This window comes from Silurus meridionalis, chromosome 17 (assembly GCF_014805685.1).
Source record: "Silurus meridionalis isolate SWU-2019-XX chromosome 17, ASM1480568v1, whole genome shotgun sequence".
NCBI classification, from domain to species: Eukaryota; Metazoa; Chordata; class Actinopteri; order Siluriformes; family Siluridae; genus Silurus; species Silurus meridionalis.
In genome coordinates, this window is record NC_060900.1 from 19,220,782 (window position 1) to 19,243,118 (window position 22,337).

At 35.7% G+C, this 22,337-nt stretch overlaps 1 protein-coding gene across 1 annotated transcript in view; it reads right to left on the minus strand.

Annotated features, from left to right (window-relative positions):
• Positions 1-4,319: 4,319 nt before the first annotated feature.
• Positions 4,320-22,337, minus strand: part of tafa3b (TAFA chemokine like family member 3b) — a 126,619-nt gene continuing 108,601 nt past the window's right edge. Inside the window, exons 4-6 of the mRNA XM_046870393.1 lie at positions 13,329-13,478; positions 12,157-12,281; positions 4,320-5,134 (exon numbers count right to left, since the gene is read on the minus strand). Of these exons, the coding sequence (XP_046726349.1) occupies positions 5,123-5,134; positions 12,157-12,281; positions 13,329-13,478 (287 nt within the window). The 3' untranslated portion in view covers positions 4,320-5,122. The remainder of the gene's footprint in view (positions 5,135-12,156; positions 12,282-13,328; positions 13,479-22,337) is intronic.

Genomic DNA, 22,337 nt, shown 5'->3' on the forward strand with positions numbered 1-22,337 from the left:
GAACTGTAGGTTAAAAAAAAAAAGAGAAAAATTTCATGTGTAAAAGCATTCAGCTGTTAATATATTTCTTCCATGTAAGGAAGTCCTGCTAAGGGGCTAGTGCTAAGCAAAATCGCTAGCACAGCAGTCACAGAGACTTGGCAGAGATGTGTCAGCTGCACTTGACATCACACTTCGAAGTCATTACGACCCTCTCCCTGGTATCCATTATGATAAAAGCTCTGTATTGTTTGCATTACTTAGCTAACTAGAAAGACTTTACACGTCTAAACTCATTATGCTTACGCTTTATTGGTTAAAAGCCAAGATGAAAGTGGCCTGTGCAGAGAGGAAGCAATACGCATGTGACTATATTTTCTACTCTGTTTCTTAGTGAACATGAAGAATATTAACCTACTGCCTTGGAGACAATGAAGGAATAATAAAAGCAGAATATTGGAGTAATCTTTGCACTCATGTGCCCATGTGTGTATGTCCTGTGGATTTTATTCATGTCTCAAAGCTGTTAAATGACCTCTGTTTTCCGTTATGTAACTGTAACCTTTTAGCTGTGTGTTAATGTTGTAACAGGTGTGATCAGGTGTCAGAGTTGTAACTGCAGTTTAATGGCCAAGAGTCAGTGCTCGAACATTAGCATTCTATCTTTGTGTCAGTGCTTCAACTGTAAAACTTCGGCCATGTGTCAGGACAGTAAAATCGCGTGGGGAAAAAAGGGATGGAGAAGGAGTAGAAAGGGTTTGTTTGGGCCGGAGATAAGATAACCAGGGTTTTTCAGGAAAAATTAGGACACCTTCTAATACCTATGTTCTTAGGTTGTCAAGTTTAGAAAAAAAAACGACTTTGAACTGAATTTCCGACTCCTGCATATTTATTCTGGGAGGAGAACGTGATGTTACAATAATGTAAACGAAAATAATATAAAAAAAATAATAATAAAAATAATAAAAATAAAACTTACTTTATTGTATTGTTTTGAGGTGATTGTTTTATTGTTACAGTACATTTACTCTGAAGAAATGTGTGTTCAAGGGACAAGGGTGAAAATCAGTGAGGGCCAGTGAAATTTGGGCCCTCAGGCAGTTAAAACAAATGATTCTGTAAATGATTCTGTAAAGCAAATCACTGCATGGGTTTAAAAATACCTCCAGAAATCTTTGTATGTGTCATCTACAAACACACATTAAAGCTCCTATATGCAAAGAAGAAACATTATGTGAACATGATCCAGAAACACCACCCTCATAATTGAATTCTGTTTTAATTTCATTTTAGAATTTTTCCAACTTTTTGTGGAAAAATCGTAATATAATTAACTGTTTGTCACTGTGGAAGCACAGAGTAACCTCTTTGCTGTTTTATTTTTGTTTGTTTTTTTGGGGGGAGGGGGGTGTTGTAAACTGGGTCATAGGAGCACCCCATTTTATTTTGTCCTTTATAGACCGTTCCTACTGATACTATCTGACATGCTTTCTTATTTAAACTTTTCATCACAAACACACCTGGTGGAAAGGTTATACCCATCTGTAAACAGCTGGATTTTCTAAAATTAATGTATAACACTAGCACAATCGTGAAGTTTATAAAGTCATATTTTCACAGTCAACACCAAAAACTAATATATTGAAATGTATTCATAAAATAATATTGTATTAATAAATATTTAATGGACTAGCGCAGTTCTTACACAAACATACACTTCAGTCACTGTTTGTATGGAAGTGGCAGGATTGAAGCCAAAATGCAATAATAGGCCAAATGTTTACCACAGTACATAAAGCAGTGAGATCCTTTCCATCATGAAACTATTCCTCATGTAGTGTGAATCAGATGCGGTTATTGTATTCTGTTTGGCAGTTCATTAGTATGTACAGCTTGCTAAAATAATTAGTCAAGGATGGATCACCAGGCAGGAATTTGGATTATCATTTGCACTGGCTCGCAAAAGTGCATTAAACATCGTTCTCATCTGTTCCCATCGCTCTTTGTGCATTTGTTGCAGATGGAATCTGTGTACTAGATTTGATATATCCTGTAAAGTAAGACCACTTAAACTGAAGTATATACTCCAGGGCAGGGCCAGAAGGGTACAGTAGGAAGCTGGTGAATAATGATCTTTATAACAACTCACTGGACAGAAAAATAAATTTTTTTATGATTATGAGCTTTAAACAGTTGATGTAGTTAAATATTTTGTGCACCCAGACATGTGTTAAATTTTACAGAAAACATTTTAACCATATTCTGATTTTGTCTTCACATTCTGTATAAGAAGGCCATATAAGTGAATTCCCCTCCTTCTATCATTTGCCCAAACCATTCACTACAGCATATACACTAAAAGAATAAATGGTGACACAGTAGGTATCAGACGTGCACTTGTTTAATTCTTGCTTATTTCCTAATAAATGATTTGTTGTTAAGACCATTAAAAGCTTCATATTTGAGCTTTTTAGACTTATCCCGTTTAATTTTTTTACCCAGGAGTCTTGCAAGAGTAAGAGTGTAAATCAATCAGTCAGTTAAAGAGAGCTTTACACAGTGTCTTATGCTTCAGGCAAGTCATTTACACAAAACTGTGCCTGGATCAGGTTTACATTAATATAATGTGTTCAGTCTCTGATGAGTTGAACTGGTGTATTAAATCCAATCAGTGTCAGATTTTAAGGCTAGTGTCTAAAACAGAACAGACTGAGCCAGTCAAAGGGCATAGAGAGTGCAAGAGCACAAATAGTAAACTTTTATACTGCAGCTCTTTTAATGTCATACATACTTTGCACACACACACACACACACACACACACACACACACACACACACACACACACACACACATTTGTAGTGAGTTAAAGGAGTAGCTGATTTGATTGAGCTTCTGTAATTATGGAAATTCTTATGCATCAGTCTGAAGAGTGGAATGCATCATAGCAATATTTTTCTGAAGTTTGCTCCTTGGCTGTGCATGTGTGCATGAGGATGCTTAATGTGTTTGTGTGTGTGTGTGTGTGTGTGTGTGTGTGTGTGTGTGTGTGTGTGTGTGTGCGCATACAAGGTATGTATGACATTAAAAGAGCTGCAGTATAAAGGTTTACTGTTTGTGCTTTTTTTCGAGGTTGCACTGTATTAGTGATTATAGAATATCATCACATACATGATTTTTTTTCTGTGATTAAGGACCTGGGTTAGTGAGTAAAAGGTTAAAGAGTTGAAATTCTGTAAAGCTGTTAACCATCAACTGTTTCAGGAGTAGGGTACTATATTACTATCACAGTGCCTGCACTGACCTTGTTTAAAATTAGCAAAGATTTGCATTATATACAATGAATATGTGGATATGCATTAAGAGTATTGATTGTCAGTTGTCATAGCTTTTATAGCTTATGCCATTATAGCTTTAATGTAAGGATGTGTAGTCCTCTGACTCACACCGTTTTTGCTGCACAACTGAATGCTATGTTATTCTAAGTACATTTTCTATAATCTTTTAATGCACTGGCTGTAAGTAATCTAAGGCACTGACCACCAATCCTGTTCCTAAATCACTTCCCTTCTTTCTGGTTTTTAGTTCTAATCCGAACAGAGCTGATCTGGCTAATCAAGAAAACTGATTATCTGGAGCAGATGTGTCAGATCAGGACTGGAATTCAATTGTGCAGTAGGTAAATCTTCTGGAATAGGATTGGTAATCACTGATCTGAGGATTCTTACAAGCTCAAAGCACTGCCTGACAAGTCTAATAGGAATAGTATTATCCATGTATGCTGTATAACTTCAATTTAGTGTGATCAGTTGTATTAATATTCATGCCTTCTGCTTTGAGCAATAGACAATGCTACTAAAAAGCTTTACTGAAAGCCAGATGTAGATTATTTTCATATTTAGAGCAAGCAAGGTACGGTGGCTTGGAAGATTTTGCTGAGGTGGCAGGAAGAAGATACTGAGAGGACACAGATCCCATGCTCCTAGATGACACCAGCTAGTTAGATTATAAATTATTAATAGTCCATTATTAGAAGTATTAGTATTATATTATACTGTCTAATGATACAGTACATGTGTTAAATTGATGTTTTCAGTAGATATAATAAGATTTATGATAACAAACAACAGTTCAAAAAAGGAGACAGACACAGCTGGGAGTTATATACCTATTATATAGTCAGTATTACTGAAGTATTTTCCCTATTATAGCTGTCCTTTTCCTTTTTTGTGGTTTTTTTTTTTGCTCTATTTAAAAAATGAAGATCATTTTAAACTTAATCTACAGTTTGGAAATAAAGACAGGAAACACTAAGCACACAGGATACAGACTTATTTTCCTTTGAAATAGCTTTATTTATTTTAGATAATACTGACACATGTACTCAATAGCATTTACCAGGCTGGTTAAAAACATCAATATTAAAACTGTTAGAGGATCTTTTTTTCATGTCTTCTGGTTCTAATAATCTGATACTTGTAATCTTTTACACTTTTACAGAATTATACCATAACATCTACCGTTTTATCTGTCCTTTTTTGCGTCAAAAATTGTACTTATTATATTTTTTTATTAGAAAAAGAATAAAATAATCTACAGATGGTCAGTAAAGTCCAGAACTGCAGCTCTAGTATTCCGAAGTTAAGATGCTGAGAAAGAAACAGAGGATTTTAGATTTTAGACAGCAAAAGCAAAAATGTCACTTTTTGTTTCAGGTTCAAAAAGTGAGGTTACAAGAAGCATCGACAAACAGAAGAAAGTAAATTGTAACACAACAGAACGTCTAGGGGAAGAAGAAACTGAATAAACAAAACAGTTCCGACGTTAGCAGTGTGTTGTCTCTGCGATTAGCGTTCTACCTTAAGATATAATCCAAAAGCATTGTGAATTCCAGCAAGCAGACAGTCTTTCATCTCAGTTTTTTTGCTGACGAGATTTCCAGCAAACGCCCAGGACAGCGGATTATGAAGTTTGGAGAAAGGAGAAGAGCTGAGGAGTGTGATGGTCTTCAGTGGTATGAATGGAGTAGAACACGATAACCTGCTGCTTTGGGTTCCATATTATTTAAGCATTGTTGAAGTTGTTTTTGTAAGTCCTTCCATTTCCTATTTGTCTACTCCCACTTCTTATGACAGCAGCATGCCACTACCGAGTTACCTGAAAAAAAAAGAAATACATGGTTTACAAAAATTTAGAGTTTCCTTTCTATTCAATTACTTACGGCACAATCACACTCTGACACATACATATAATTTATCACAAGATTTTCTGTAGAGCCTGTAGAGTCACATGGCTTGGGGTTGACCAATCATAAATGCACTAGCTGGCTTATCGAACAAACCTTGTCCAGCAAGTCAGATTGTATATTGAACAGCAGTGGTTTTGCACATTTTTACCAGCAAGTAAAACCTACACTGCAAAATTTGAATCAAGCAGAGCATTTGACTAAAACCATGATGTCTGTGGGTTTGCAGAAAACTGAAAGCTGTTGTCAAACTGTACTGTGCTCAAATGAAGCCAGGGGAAAATGGAAGAAAGAAATGGCATTCAGGTATCTCTTAATAGAAAGAATAACATTCATGTATTCACTATGTACTTCATGTAGACATGTAAGTGATTTATACTGGGTCAGGGACATGGTGGGATTCAGAGCCAGGAACTCCCAGGAACTCTCTAGAAGAAGTATTAATAGACCCTGTAAAAGACACATCACACGCATATCTAGCACTAACCGATTTACTCAATTATTATGCTTTAAACATGACGGAAACATGATTGGATTCATGAAGAGTGTTTGTCAAAAATATATATATATATACACATATATTTTAAATATCAATGACCAAAAAAGCTATTAGCAGTAAATTAAGAGTTCATACGAACCTCAAGGCTGCTAGTGCCTGCCCTGGCTCTATCTTAACACTTATGATCCCTGTGGTAGCAGTACTTGTGCTCGGGCCTGCTTGTGCCCACCCCTCTGCTACGGCAGCATCTGATGCAGTTGGCACTTAACAGATTCATTCACTTAGAATATGGCATTTTGCCCAGTCTGCTGGCATGAGAAAAGGTGGCAGACATAAGAGGAGGGTGTAATGGCATGATGCCCAGTGCTCACACTATCTCTAGCAGGGTGCTGGGTGTGAGGTCTGAGATATTTGAATACATTGTTAATGAGAAGGCATGGTGTTTTCTACTCCACTGTGTGCCCAGAATGCATCCAAAAAGTTATATACATTTTAAGCAAAAAACACAGGATAATATTTTAGTTTATGATATTTTATATTTACATGTGTGACTTAAACAAACTAATTAGGTCAAGTCAAGTTTATTTCTATAGCGATTTTCACAACAGACATTGCCTTAAAGCAGCTTAACAGAATTTAATAGCTAAGGTGAATGATGTGTATTTATCCCTGATGAGCAGCCATGGCTACTGAATTTCTAAATAATTCTTTCATCTGGGGAGCATTGTGTTTCTGATTTTCCGATGTTGGATAGTAATTTGCCAACTACTACTAACTAATGTAATGCTGTAATTGTAATACAGGGAGTGCAGAATTATTAGGCAAGTTGTATTTTGAGGATTAATTTTATTTGAGGATTAATTTGAACAACAACCATGTTCTCAATGAACACAAAAACTCATTAATATCAAAGCTGAATATTTTTGGAAGTAGTTTTAGTTTTAGCTATTTTAGGGGATATCTGTGTGTGCAGGTGACTATTACTGTGCATAATTATTAGGCAACAACAAAAACAAATTCATACCCATTTCAATTATTTATTTTTACCAGTGAAACCAATATAACATCTCAACATTCACAAATATACATTTCTGACATTCAAAACCAAACAAAAACAAATCAGTGACCAATATAGCCACCTTTCTTTGCAAGGACACTCAAAAGCCTGCCATCCATGGATTCTGTCAGTGTTTTGATCTGTTCACCATCAACATTGCGTGCAGCAGCAACCACAGCCTCCCAGACACTGTTCAGAGAGGTGTACTGTTTTCCCTCCTTGTAAATCGCACATTTGATGATGGACCACAGGTTCTCAATGGGGTTCAGATCAGGTGAACAAGGAGGCCATATCATTAGATTTTCTTCTTTTATACCCTTTCTTGCCAGCCACGCTGTGGAGTACTTGGGCGTGTGTGATGGAGCATTGTCCTGCATGAAAATCATGTTTTTCTTGAAGGATGCAGACTTCTTCCTGTACCACTGCTTGAAGAAGGTGTCTTCCAGAAACTGGCAGTAGGACTGGGAGTTCAGCTTGACTCCATCCTCAACCCGAAAAGGCCCCACAAGCTCATCTTTGATGATACCAGCCCAAACCAGTACTCCACCTCCACCTTGCTGGCGTCTGAGTCGGACTGGAGCTCTCTGCCCTTTACCAATCCAGCCACGGGCCCATCCATCTGGCCCATCAAGACTCACTCTCATTTCATCAGTCCATAAAACCTTAGAAAATCAGTCTTGAGATATTTCTTGGCCCAGTCTTGACGTTTCAGCTTGTGTGTCTTGTTCAGTGGTGGTCGACTTTCTGCCTTTCTTACCTTGGCCATGTCTCTGAGTATTGCACACCTTGTGCTTTTGGGCACTCAGTGATGTTGCAGCTCTGAAATATGGCCAAACTGGTGGCAAGTGGCATCTTGGCAGCTGCACGCTTGACTTTTCTCAGTTCACGGGCAGTTATTTTGCGCCTTGGTTTTTCCACACGCTTCTTGCGACCCTGTCGACTATTTTGAATGAAACGCTTGATTGTTCGATGATCACGCTTCAGAAGCTTGGCTATTTTAAGACTGCTGCATCCCTCTGCAATATATCTCACTATTTTGACTTTTCTGAGCCTGTCAAGTCCTTCTTTTGACCCATTTTGCCAAAGGAAAGGAAGTTGCCTAATAATTATGCACACCTGATATTGGGTGTTGATGTCATTAGACCACACCCCTTCTCATTACAGAGATGCACATAACCTAATATGCTTAATTGGTAGTAGGCTTTCCAGCCTATACAGCTTGGAGTAAGACAACATGCATAACGAGGATGATGTGGTCAAAATACTCATTTGCCTAATAATTCTGCGCTCCCTGTATAATACAATACAATATTGTAAATTGATATTCATATATTTATTTCATTCACAGTGCTTGTCAAATGTTTGGAAACACCTGTTTTAAAAAGAGACAAATGCATGTTCCTTTTGTTTATATGTAACAAATGTCATTTTTTTATTAAACTGTTACTTTGGTAAATAACAATAGGTTTTGGATAAAATACATGCAGATATGTTGTGTTCTACTTCTACTAAGTATTTGCTTTGTAAAAAACAAGCTAACTCATTATATGCATGGAGGTTAAATGGGCATAAAAATCCTCACTATCATGGGCACCATTCTGTACATCAACACCATGCAATTTGTGTATAAATGCAAGAGTGTATAAAACAGTTATTCGTGCTAAGAGAGGATTTTTCAAGGAAAATAACATTGCAATGTGCATACTGTTTTGGAATAAACATTTGCACATTTATGTATTTTGTGGTCAAAGTAAATCTTTATACCATAACTTACATATACACAAAGTGAACATGAATGTGTCTCTCAAAAATCTTTAAAAAGAGTAGGTGTTTCAAAACTTCAGACAGGCATTGTATGTAGTACTATATATGAGGATAACATCATTTGTGTCGAATATTTGGATTGATATGATAAAATTATTAATACTGTAAGTCTACAGCTTTCTGATTAAACTCCAAGTAGATTCCTAAGGACTACAATGATTTTGGATAGGGGTTATGCCCTTAATAGGGGGACAAAGGATTCAATTGTTTTTCAATCATTTTTATGAACTTTTACTCACACCAAAATGTATGTTGAGAGTAGAATCAATCAAAAATGTGTATCTTGGGGCAGCTTGGCACACATTCAATCCGTGCCTTTAGTTTTTCTGGATGTATACAGTATCCTATCTATTACCTTACAACAGACACAAATTAAGCAAAGGTATTAAAGTTAAGTTATGCGGTCTCCTTACTGCAAATGGGTTTTTCCATAGTGACTGCTCTGGAGCCCGAAAAACCCTCTGCCTCTCTCAGAAAATACGTGTGTGTATTGTGTTGGACATCAGCTAATCTTTGCCCTTCAGGATTTATTTACTCCTGCAATCTCTGGATTTCCTTTGAAAATGTTCTCCACAAGACTTCTCTTTCTTTCTTTCTTTCTTTCTTTCTTTCTTTCTTTCTTTCTTTCTTTCTTTTTTCATCCATCCATCTATCCATCCATCCATCCATCCATCCATCCATCCATCCATCCATCCATCCATCTCTCTCTCCCTCACTCTGTCCTTGGCCCCTTGCTCTTCTTCTCTTTTCTCTGTGTTATAATGAATGGTCTGTCTGTAATGGGCCCATAAGAGCCTGCTCAATATTATTGATCAATTTGATTGATTGAGCATACAGTCCGGCTTTCATCATACTCTGTGTTCTGTGACATACAAAATACAATTCATCATCAAAAGCATTAGTTTGCCCATCTGCAGTACTAATCAGATTTCAAGAACCTCAAGCATAGAATAGTGATATGCTGATGTCATTTTCAAGTGTTTCAACTCATCAAAACAATGATCTAATGTAAAGGAACTTCACTAACATTTCTAAGTGATTTATCTCAAGAAGTTTATCATTGCTCGTGCCTTCTCATGACTATGAAGCTGGCTTTAGCAGTTATTACTCAAGTGTACACAGTCATTAAAACTCATTAGTCCATGTCATTCCTGAGATGCTTTAGAGAAACTGTGATCAGCCAATTGATTTCTTAGCTTCACTTTGAATTTGATCTTCTTTGGCTAAAGTACACTGATTTTTATCAGTTTAATCATTGCCAAACTGGGCTATAATCCAAAATAGATGAAAGTACAGCAAGAATGAGTCTTTAGTATGTAAGAAAGCATCGGTACAACGATTGCGAAGAACTAGCAGCATATCCTTAAAATAAAACAATAGTTAATCCTCCACACAATAAAGCATGGTTAATATAGCATGTGTCTAGAACTAAAATATACACTATATTGACGAAAACTTATAGACACCTGACTAAAAGGTTCACCTGTGCTTTTTTAACATCTTAATCCTTATTTAGTCCCCATTTGCTGTTATAATAACCTCCACTCTTCTGGGAAGTTGTTTCACTAGATTTAAAAGTGTGAATGTGGAGATTTGCACTCCTTCAGCCACAAATCAAGTAGTAATATCAGGTGAGGATTTTAATTCTTCCCAGATATGTTCAATAGAGTTGGGTTTAAAGCTCCATAGCAAACCATTTAACATCTACATGTACAACACATATGGCTGGAAGAGTCAGGTGTCCCAATATGTTTGTCCATAAATTGTATGTTCAATAGGACACCTTATAAACTGCATTATGTTGAACAAACATGACCCTCATTACATTTTATATTATGACCAAAACTGTTGTGAAGCATATTTTAGAAATATTGATGCACTTAGTTTAAACAAGTTTTATGTAATTAATTACATACATAATGTTAAGAGAGAGAAAAAGATATTATAGTACATTATATAAAAGTATATATAGGGAGATAAAGTTATAGTAAAATATTAACAGATCTTGTTTATTGAGACGCTAAGCAAAGCAGAGTTATAGTTAGCATTCCCATCATCACTTATATAATAGCAGCTTTTTACCATGTTCTCCCTCACAAACTTAATAATGTAAAATAATTTAGTTTATAGCTTATTAACAAGCAAGAAGACTCATCAAAATCAAGTATTTGACAGCATTGTGGTATGAAATTAAGTAAACAATCTTACAGCCTATAATATTGGATAGACAAATCAACCAAACAGACCAGAACACCATGGGTCAGAAGCTGTCTAGATGGGTTTTGAGGATTATGTGCTAGTTCTGCTTGTCTGATCTAATGTCCAGCTCATGACCACTTTGGCAATCCAGACTTGCTGTGTTTTAGACGTGCTTGTTTTCTCCTGTCACTTTCTCCTATCCTGTCTCCTTTCTTCTTTACAATGTCCACTTTGATTTGAGCCGGTGCTGTATTTAATGTCACATCCAGCACTCTTCGGATCCTGCCACAGCTGATTCCTCTGGTCTGCACTGAGCACATGCAGGAAGAGAGGAAGTAGGTCACAATGCAGGAGGTCTGAATGAGAAAGTGAGAGGAAGAAATATCCTTTTCCCACCTTGCTTGTGTGTCCAATATAGGAAGTTACATGTCCATGAAAGGATCAAGAAATAAAAGAATATAAGGACAAAATAAAACCAGATAAGATGTAGCAGGGTGAGCTCTAAAATTACACTGATTGAAATATAAGAAATTGGGCTCAAGAAAATCATGCAGCCACCAGGAGATTGAAGAGGATAAGGCTTGGTGCATTTTCTACTTCATTGTGAAGGGAAATCTTGCTTAATCCATTTAGAAATCAATCAGATTTAACCCCCGGGTTCCTGAGGATGAGAAATTGTAAATCCTTTGAAGAGTTGTTGAAAAATTCATGTGTTATCATAGCCTGAATGATAGTTCACACTCAAATAGTCTGTATATTTATATATTATGTATGAGTATACGTTTGTGTGCAGGGATTTTTAACCTGTTTTTATATGACCATTATTGAAATAAAACAGAATTAAGCCAGCATTAGCAGGTTATTACTGTTAGTGTTCATATTAATGATTGTTTACCTGTTAATGGTAATTGGAAATTGGGTGTTTGTCTGTTATATATTTCATCTTTTTTGTTAAATTCTTGATTTATTGTGTTTTTGGTAAGACAGGAAAGGGAAGCTGCTATGCCTTTAAACAGAGATTAAACTGAACACCAGAGAGAATAAGTGAGCACTTTAAAACAATCAGAGCTACTATTCCACAAGGTGCTGGATTACCAGTGTGTGAGTGTGTGTGTGTGTGTGTGTGTGTGTGTGTGTGTGTGTGTGTGTGTGTGTGTGTGTGTGCATTTGTGTGTGTTACCGTTTGAACATAAAGTACATTTTGCCTTTGTAATAGATGAATTACTATAATTATATACTATTTAATGAAGCAGCAGCATAAATGGATTGGCAGTGCAGTAGGCTGACACGTGTGTGTGTGTGTGTGTGTGTGTGTGTGTGTGTGTGTGTGTGTGTGTGTGTGTGCACTAACTAACCTTTGTCGTTTTAACCTTGTTGCCAGTACTGCAGCTCCAACCTGTGAGATCTGGAAGAACTTTACACTCTTCTCCATCCACACACGGCTGCATCTGACACCACCATTTCTGGGCAACTATAGATGCTGCATGCACACAAATAAGATAAAGAAAAGAATGCACATTGTTATGTGAAAAATAATAATAATAATAATAATAATAATAATTATTATTATTATTATTATTATTATTATTATTATTATTAGTAGTAGTAGTAGTAGTAGTAGTAGTATTAACATAATCACTATTATTGTTGTTGCTATATTGATAATGGTGATACTACTTCTACTACTACTACTCTTACTTCTAACAATAATAATAATAATAACAGTAGCATTTATTTAAAAAAATAACTAATGATACAAACCATGTATATGTTACTCAGATAACTGCCTGAATGACCCTGCCTGAATATGTGTACCTAAAACTTTATCAAGAAAACCTAAGATTTGATAGAAAGCAGTGCTGAGAAAGCAGAGCAGGGACTGAAGTCAGAGATGGACAGAGGGAGGAGAAGAAGGAGGATGGGGAGAGGGTTTATTTGACATTTCCTCTCAGGCAGGGTGTGGAGAAAGAGCACACAGACAATGCTTTTATGGTAAAGAAAACAAGATCAAAATCGATTGTGCCGTCAAGTGCCCGGTGTTGACACAGTATTAAATGAATCAGCCAGACAGAGATAGAGAGAGGCGAGTGCAAGAAATCGGTAAAAGAAAAGAGAGTGGTCTAAGTCTTTGTAAAATGAGTCCAGCATTAGACAGAGACAACAGAGCATTAAATTAATCACACGGCAAAGCGGAAGGAAGAGGACAGGAGAGGGAAGGGCAAAAAAACGGGATTGTTAATATTATTTTCGTGTCGGTTTCCAGAAACAAAAACAGAAAGTGCTTTTTTTCCTTCAGTGTTGCAGAATGCCCTGCGGCTCGCAAGAGGCATTTTTAATATACACACTTCCTTCAATACAGCACCTATTCATGAGGGTGAACAGGGTGTATGCTATACTTCCTTGCAAAACGTTTTGTATAACACATTTATAGGCTGACCTTTTTCAAAAGGTCAGGATGACAGTTCGAGGAAGTGAGAGAGGGAGAGAGAGAGATGGAAAGAGAGATTGAGAAAGGAAGTGATCTTACCATCGACGCAGGATGGAGCGGCTCTGGTCGTCCCGGCGACCTGTCCAGGTAGGCAGGAGCACTTGACAGTCTGAGATCTCTCTTCAATCTTGTTCTTATTGCAGCAGCGATGGGCTGCAATTACTTCACATGTCCCAGCCTTCACATGAACTGTGGCAGTATTGAACACATGCACAAACACACACACACACACACACACACACACACACACACACACAAACAAACACAAACACACAGCATAAATACAAATTCAGTAGGCATTCTTACAGGTAGGGCATATCTGCCTCTCTGTCTGTCCACTATATAGACAAATGTTTTTTGACACTCCACCATAAGATTAAGATGTGCTTTTTTAACAAGCCATTCCAAATTTTGTCAATATTTGCTCTTATGATAACCTCCACTTTTCTGGGAAGATGTTCAACTAGATTTTGGAATGTGGTACCTTGGTGCAGGTACTGATGGGAAGACTGTGGTTAATGCTCCAATTCACCAGATAGGTGTTCAGTAGGGTTGAGGTCAGACCTCTATAGAAGGGCACTTAAGATCTTTCACTCTAACCCATGTAAACTATATCTTCAGTGGGCTCACTTTGTGCACAGTGGCATTGTAAGGCTGAAAGAGGTTTTGCTCTCATAATTCAATTAAGAGAAAATTTTATGCTGAATATCGGGTGTCTCAGTACTTTTGTTCAAATAGTTTGTGTATATATAAATATATTCGCAAAAAATTTCAACCAGCACAATAAATAAAACCATGCAGCTACAGGTCAAGAGCTTTGCTGATTTTCACAATTTCCACACACAATACTATAGAGATGTCACAGAAGTGTGTGATAAACAAAGCCACATGCCTAATGAACTAACTATCTAACAGGAATGAGCTCAAATAAAAGATCTGTGCCTTTTTTTCTGTTTGTTGCTTTATGAAATATAGACTAATTCCCTGACGAGTGTGGATTTTGTATGTTTATTTACAGAAACAGCCGTTCCACACTATCCTAACAATTAGTGAGCCAGCCAGGAGGTGTAAAAGACCCACTGTATTCAAGTAACATTAGGAAGATCTGAGATGCACTCTTTTGCCAATTAGTTTTCATTTTAGTTTTTTTGGCTCTCTTAGTTTAGGTTTATGGTATTCCGATACAAGTACAGGTTTGGGTGTCTGAATTGTGCAGTAGTAGTTCGGCATAAACATAATTATGCTAATGACTGACAAGTTGTGAGTACAGAATCCTAGACATATCAATAAGAAAGTGCTGGGTCTTTGATCACAGGCCTGTCCAATTAATTGCTGCAGAAGACTTAGGACTTACATTCAAATGATCCAAGCACGAAAGGCATTAAGTAACAGAAACATGCAAAAGAGTCTGGATAGCAATTGCACATTGTTTATTTGTAGATAGTGACAAGTGCTGACATGTCAAATTATACACATCACACACATTCTCAAGATGATTTTCTTTTTGATTTGGCTGCAAAGGTCAGCTATAAGATTGTGATATTTAGGCGAAATCTGCACTCCCCTGGGGAGTAATACAGACATTCCTATATGAGCATTTAAGGTTTAAAATAGCCCAGTGATACTTATGCAAAATAGCAGGAAAAATTTACATAAATCTGGAGGCAATATTTGCAGCTGTTTACATGACAATATACGAATACGCCTGTGTCAGTGCGCTAACGTCTCAAAGAGACTTTTCAAATTGCATCATGTACGTGGGCTGGGGGGTAACAAGTACTAATAAATGTTGTGACAGCTGAAAATGAGCAGCACAGACTGAAGGGACACATAAAAGTAAAGAGTGTGGCATATTTCAGGAGGAGAAAGAAGTCTACAAACAAACATAATGACAGAAATGAAGATAAAAGAAGTAATCATAGTAATCAGGAACTCATATTTCACCGTGTTGTAGCGCACACTGTCTATCTCAATTAAATTTGATTTGTATATCACTTTTACTTTCAATTTTTATCACAATTGAAACCTGGCTGTAGATTTAGATCCCTAATAAGCAAGATAGAAGCTCATAAAAGAACACAGAATTTCTGTCATTATGTTCTGTGTTGAAATGAGGTTCAGTATGAGTATACTATTATTAAAAGTTCTGGGATAAACACAGGGCAGTCTGGGCAATTTGGTCTGTGCAGTTCTTAGGTTTAAGTCTGCAGCAGCTAGGTGAATTTTAACCAATTATCCAACGATGCAAACGGTAAGTCTTGGGCAAGAACAGATTTTGGGCATTGCTAATATTTAGGATTATCCACAACAGCAGAAAATGACTCAGCAGAAAGTGCAGAAAGCTTCAAGTATCAGGATGAGTAAATATGAGCACGCATGATATCATTACATTCTAAAACGTGTTGGGTCCAGCTTTAAAGAAGCTGTTACAAGTAAGTAATGCAAACCCAAGAGAGCAATGCAGCATGCACACAAGCGGAGTAAAACCTGATTTGATTTCTATCGTTCCTCTTTTGCTCTCTCACTCAAAAAACCCCCCCAAAAACCAGCTTGTCAATTTTCTGACAAAAATCGCAGAGCATAAGCTCCTTTACCATAAACTTTCCTGTGTTAATAAACTATTGCAATACACCATGACTATTACAGAAAGCATGTATAACTGAAATTCTTCTAAAAAAAGAAAAAAAAACGTTACCAAATCAACTATAATCCATTTTACTTTGTTTAACATGTATTTGTTCATGTTTAGCACCTACTGTTCTTTACAGTATTAGCTGTTACTACCGGAACAACACATCACAATGTGTGCATGAATATTATCATTCGTGTTACAGCTTAAAATACCGTCTATGTGATCTCAAAGGACAAAAATTCACCTTCCAGGCAATCAGATTTAAGCGTTTATCCATGCTCTCATAAGGAATAAATAATTACATGAATATCATGTTATAAGTAGTAAAAGAAATAATAATATTAATAAATTGTATATTATTAAAACTACACTTTAATCAGGATGTTACATTTGAATTTCAATTAAAGGAATGCATTCCTTATTAATTCTATATCGATTAATGCCTATAATAAAAAAAATAGTATTTATTTAATGATAAGTGTCAAAAGAAATAAAGAAATAATAAATTGAGAGTACAAAATTATAATAGTGTATGGCGATATGATCAAAATCTTTGTGCAGTTTGGTCATACATTAATATAAATACAGTAATCGTACTTAAACAGTTTGAGTTTACTCATGTTACCCAATATACACAAAAGTATTGGGACTGATAATAACTGTCTTTACCAGCTATATTTTGTTCTTCTCCAAACTGTTACCACAAAGATAGAGACACATAATTGTATAGGATATCTTTAGATGTGATCAAATTTAAATTTCACTACGTTTGAACCAGGAGACCCAAATCTATTTCGGCATGACAATACCCCTGTGCACAAAGCCAGTTCCATAAAGATGTGGTCTACATGGGTTTAAAAGGAAAATCTTAAGTGGTCTGCGATAGAGCTCTTATTTCTACTCTAATAAACAATTTTTGGATGAATTGGAGCGCTGACTACACCCCAGTACGTTACTCCACTGATGCCCTTGTGGCTGATTAAGCACAAATCTCCACAAGACCTCTTTAAAGTCTGGTGGAACATCTTAATCAATCTAGTGGCACATACGAATTTCATGGTCTGGATTCCACAAAATTTTCTTTATGTTAAGTATTTTGTATGCAAAAAATCACAATAAATACATTTAAATAATCCAGAGACACAAAAATCAAAAGACACTGAAAGAAGGCAGCTAATGCATCTATAAAATTTGCATTTAGGCATTGTTTATTTTAAAATAAAATATAAACTTTTAAAATATTTGACAAATATTTCTACAAATTTAGCCTCCGTTTTGTACCATGTATCAATAAACAAACAAACAAACAAACAAATAAATAAAAACCTAAAATGGACTCACATTACAGACTACTGTGAATCGTGTGTGAATCCTATTTGACTGATGTAAAGGTGAGCAGAGGGTTGCATACTGAGAACATAACACATTTTAAGAGCAGTTTAAAATGCAAGACACTAACAATAGTATAAGATTTCTTGTCTCTACATGTTATTCATGCTTGGATAACGTAGCCATGGTAATGAACAGCAAGATATTACTGGATATCAGTTTAGAGGAATTGTGCAGGGAAATCTGCAAGGACGAGGTTTCATTTCAGAGAGAAGCAATTGCTTTGTAACATTAATTAGCTACAAGATTACTGTGTCATTACATTTTTTATTAATTAATTAATTTTAATTATTGATTCCATTTTGTTCTTTTGATCTGATAGCTGTAATAACTAAGACAAAAGATGTCTTAATTTAATTTCACACTATCCGGATAAAAAATGTTATTCAGTGTCATGTAATAAAGGATAAGCATTATGGCAATGCGAGTGCTGATATTTTGAATAATATGCAAACATAAAAAAACACAAAACAAAGAACTAAAACACAAACTAACAAAGAAACCATAACCCGTCACATGAAGATGATAATACAATATCTGCAGAAGGCAACTGTGAAACAGAGTGTAGAGGGAAATGAGACTAATATATATATATATATATATATATATATATATATATATATATATATATATATATATATATATATGCTAATTCAAAGAAAAAAGTGATTCAGGTGCAGAGATCATGTAACACGGCATGTTGCTGCACTGGGTGCTGAGAACCATAGATCAGGGCCACAGTCAGTTGTTTCTTGTGCCATGAGCTCTAGTCAGGAGTTATAGTCTGGAAGTTTAAGGGCCCTGCTCAAGAGCCAAAGAGTAGCAGCTTGTTGAGGAATCTTTCAATCAGTAAACCAAAAACTTACCCACTTAGCATCCACTTCCCAGGACCACTTACGGTAACAGTACCAGTCAGTACCACATATGGCTGCAAAATGTAGGTTTCCCAATACTTTTGTTCAATAGAGGTATCATGAACGTTTATGCTTTACAAAATGGAAAATGCCAATAAAAGACAAATATTATTATAAGTCTGTATTCTGTATGCTTCTCTAACATCAGCCCATACATTGCATAACTTTAGATTACACTGTATAGGTAGTCGCCGACTTACGACCTATGCAACTTACGACCATTCGACTTTACGACCACAATCGCTAGCCGTGGTGCTAGGACGACAGTAAGAAACAAAATGGTGCAAATGGCATAAAATAAACAAAGAAAATGATGATATATACAGTATAACAATAATGAACGAAGATTATGATAAAATACTACTTAAAGATTTTTATAACATCATTTCACAGTACTGTACATATAGCCTACGCTACTTACGACCAAATCGTGTTACGACTGGTCTGTCGGAACCAATCAATGTCGTAAGTCGACGGCTACCTGTATTAGTGAGCTGCCTAGAGGACTTTTAATTCTAGATTCTAGCTTACACATTTACAAATCAGCAAAATATCTGCCTTTATAATTAAGTATATAGCAGCATTATACTTCTTTCTACAATCAAATGAAGGATTTTAAGTTACTGGTTCTGATTGCTCTTTCTATATTAAACACATGTGAATGCTCAACACCTCACAGTTCTAAGAAAACACCACTTGTTTGTTTTTTTTTCATTTAACTTTTTAAACTAGCTTCTATTGCCTTCATAGATTTTCAATTTTGCACTTCGTTTTCCACCTACACGCCATTAGCTTGTTAAGAGGCAATCCCGAGTTCTCGTCTGATGCATTAAAACATTTTGATTCAGATCAATAAAACACTAGTATGGCCTTCATTCTAAAATTCTCCATCCTCTATCTCCCGAGAGTCAGAGAACCACCGTACCACTTTACAGCGAAAGCAGAAAAACAAGAGTGTGTCATATATACATTCAGACACTCTGAGAAAACACCAGGAACATAAAAAGAAGAGCAACAGAGTGAACTTAGGCAAATACTCTGAAAATGGCAGACAATATGACAGTGTATGAAACAATAGACATATTTCTTCTCTCATGGGATCCAAACAAGCGAATGTTTTATCTTGTTACAGTATATGTGAATATCTTCCTATATATCTTAGAATTACTGTCACTTTTTTAATAATGGAGAAAATGTAATATTGGAGTAATAGAAAAAAACTTTTTCATAATTAAACATTATAAATTACCTAGAGTATTTGCTTTTTAAAAGATTAAAAAAAGGTTTACTGCCTTAGAGAACACCCTTTAATTATTTAAAAGGCCGAAAAGTATTAGATAACCAGTGCGAAAAATTTTAGCTGTTTTATAGTTAAGGCTCCAGGAACGCTTATAAAGATTGATGATGTTAGGTTATGTTATGTTATGTTATGAGACCAAAAGCTGGCTGTCTCAACCAAGAGGTTACGACTTGGGTGCTCTTTAAAAATCGCTTTTCTTTATAGATTCTCTGAAAAATATGTATGATGGAAAAATCAGGAGAGTAAACACTGTGCAAAAACCTTTTGAAAATAAATTTAGTTTCCATATACAGTATTTATTATAATATGAACAATGCTTTACACTTTATTCCAGATCTGCATTATCACTGTGTACTAGTCAGTGCTGCACTGTGCTACTGTTCTATTGTTCTTATTGCATTGTGTTGTTTTTTTGCACGTTTGCACGTCTTAGGTCTCCTTATGTCTTAGTTATGTGTTGTCATGGTTTCATTTCACTGTGCACTGTACCAAATATATATGGTAAAAATGGCAATAAATGTTCTGGACTTGACTTCATGATATCCTGAACATTGACAAGCATTTTCCAATATTTCGTGTTACAAGATGATTATAAATTACAAATTAAAGATTATTCAGCCTGTCTTTAAATTCTGTTACTTATTTTAAGCTTATTGTTTTTACTCATCATATAGTTTTTGTTTTTAGATTCAGTTGATGATTACAACAATCTGTGAATAGAACATTTTATTTGACTATATTCAAGAATTTAACTTGCAAGATTTTGTTTGTGGTGCCTGATGTTTCGATTTATAGCATGTTTATAATGTTCATAAAAGTTGGAACTGTTGCACAGTTTGCAATGTGTGAGCTTTATGTATTAGTTACATTTAGTTTTATTACATGCTTTGGTGGTAGTTTTTCAGCTCTGTCAATCTTTTGTAGGTGTTATTATTGTTATTATTGTGCTGTTTTTACTGTGGTCTCACCTGTAATATGCATGTTTTTATCTTGTATCTCTTGTTGAGGTTTGTGATTCTTATTTTCATTGTGTTTGGTTAATTGTTTGCACTTTATTTAATAAAGATCGGCATCTACATCCGCCTTCTTGACAATTTCGGAACATCTGCATTTTTTATTTTCTTATTTTTTATTTTTTATTTTTTATTTTTATTTTTTTTTTTTCATCAACCTACACAAAAAATCTAACAAATTTACATTTGATGTTAATTAATTAGTATTGCTTCTCTCAAATAGAGAAAATTTTATTTTTACAACAAATTACCCAAACTAAAGACAAAAAACACCAGGATAGTGGCAAAACACTATACTGAACTCTATTGAAAAAAAGCAAAACAATTGTTAAAAGTGTTAAACAATATTGATAGAAACGTGAACTAAAGGTAGATCTAAAATTGTCTTATACATCTTAGATCTAAATTTCAGACATTACAAGAGTCATCTTAGTGCTCTCATTCTTTCCAGACTAAACTGGTTATTTTTTTTAAACCAACTGAAGCAAAATATCACTGATTCCATGAAGGGTGCCAATATTTACAGACTTGTACAGATTGGATCATTGCATGACTGGTACATTTGTACAACAAGTGTACTAAACAATTTTTAGTGTCAAATCTTAATCCACTGAAGTAAAACTGTCAAATCAATATTAAATAGCCCTGATGGCAAAGAATGGGTTGTTGAACTGTAGTGTAGACATACAAACAGTTGGAGGAACACTTTTGTATATGTTTTTTTGGATGTGGTCCTATTACATATTCCCCTTACTTGAACTAGTAGACACAAACCTGCATAACACTGGCCCTGTGCATTAAGCCAGCTCCATGAAGATATGGTTTGCATGGTTTGGAGTGGAAGATCTTGAATAGTTGCTATAGCGCTCTGAACCTTATTGAACATATTTAAAATTAATGTTAACTGACTGCTGTAGGATAATTTATTAGTTAAATATTAACTATATTAAATACTTCAGTGGTGGGCCATGCATTTGGTACCTGTGGCTTCAGTGGGGACTTACCCGACTTAATCCACCTCCTAATACAACCACTATCACGTCATGATTATAGAAACCATCAATACTGTACAAAAACGCAATATAACAAAGCATGGCATTACAGAGAGAGAGAGTCATTTTACTGGTCTGGAAGTGGTAAACAAACCCTTTCCAGACTGAGACAAGCTAGCTAGCTTTAGGGTTCTCCTCACTATCTCTAGCTTTTCTTTAAAATGAACTTTTAAGTATGTCCGAGACCAAATCAATTTCTCTTCTTCTGTAGGCTGTAAAGGTTTCCCTCTGACCAACCAATCAGAGGATGGAAAAATGCTGACGCTATTCTGGGCCAGCTAGCAGCCTTGTGAGGCAATTATGAAATCTGATTGGTTAAAAAAACAGACCCTTGCTAATTCTCTCTATGGCCAAAGAGCCAGCAGTATAGACTTTGCACGCTCTGGACAGATTAGATTGACATGGCAGCACATAGAGGCTGAAATCTGATTGGACAAAAAATCTAACATCTACATACACGTAACGGAAACAGTGCAGCCAAGAGAAACGCTACAAAATGAAGAGAATAAACTGTTGGGAATAAATTAATACAATTTCATGGAACAAATATTAGAATTTAGGTTGTAAAGGTACTTCTGATAGTGTTTAGGCGAGCAGAGAAGGCTTTGCTGGCCCTGACCGCCCGCCACTCATACAGTATACTTAAAATTGTTAATAGTTAAAATCTAAGAGGCAAAAAAACGGACACAGAACACAGCAGCTACGGACAGATATTTTTTTTATTTGACCAGTACATAGTAAGAGTGAG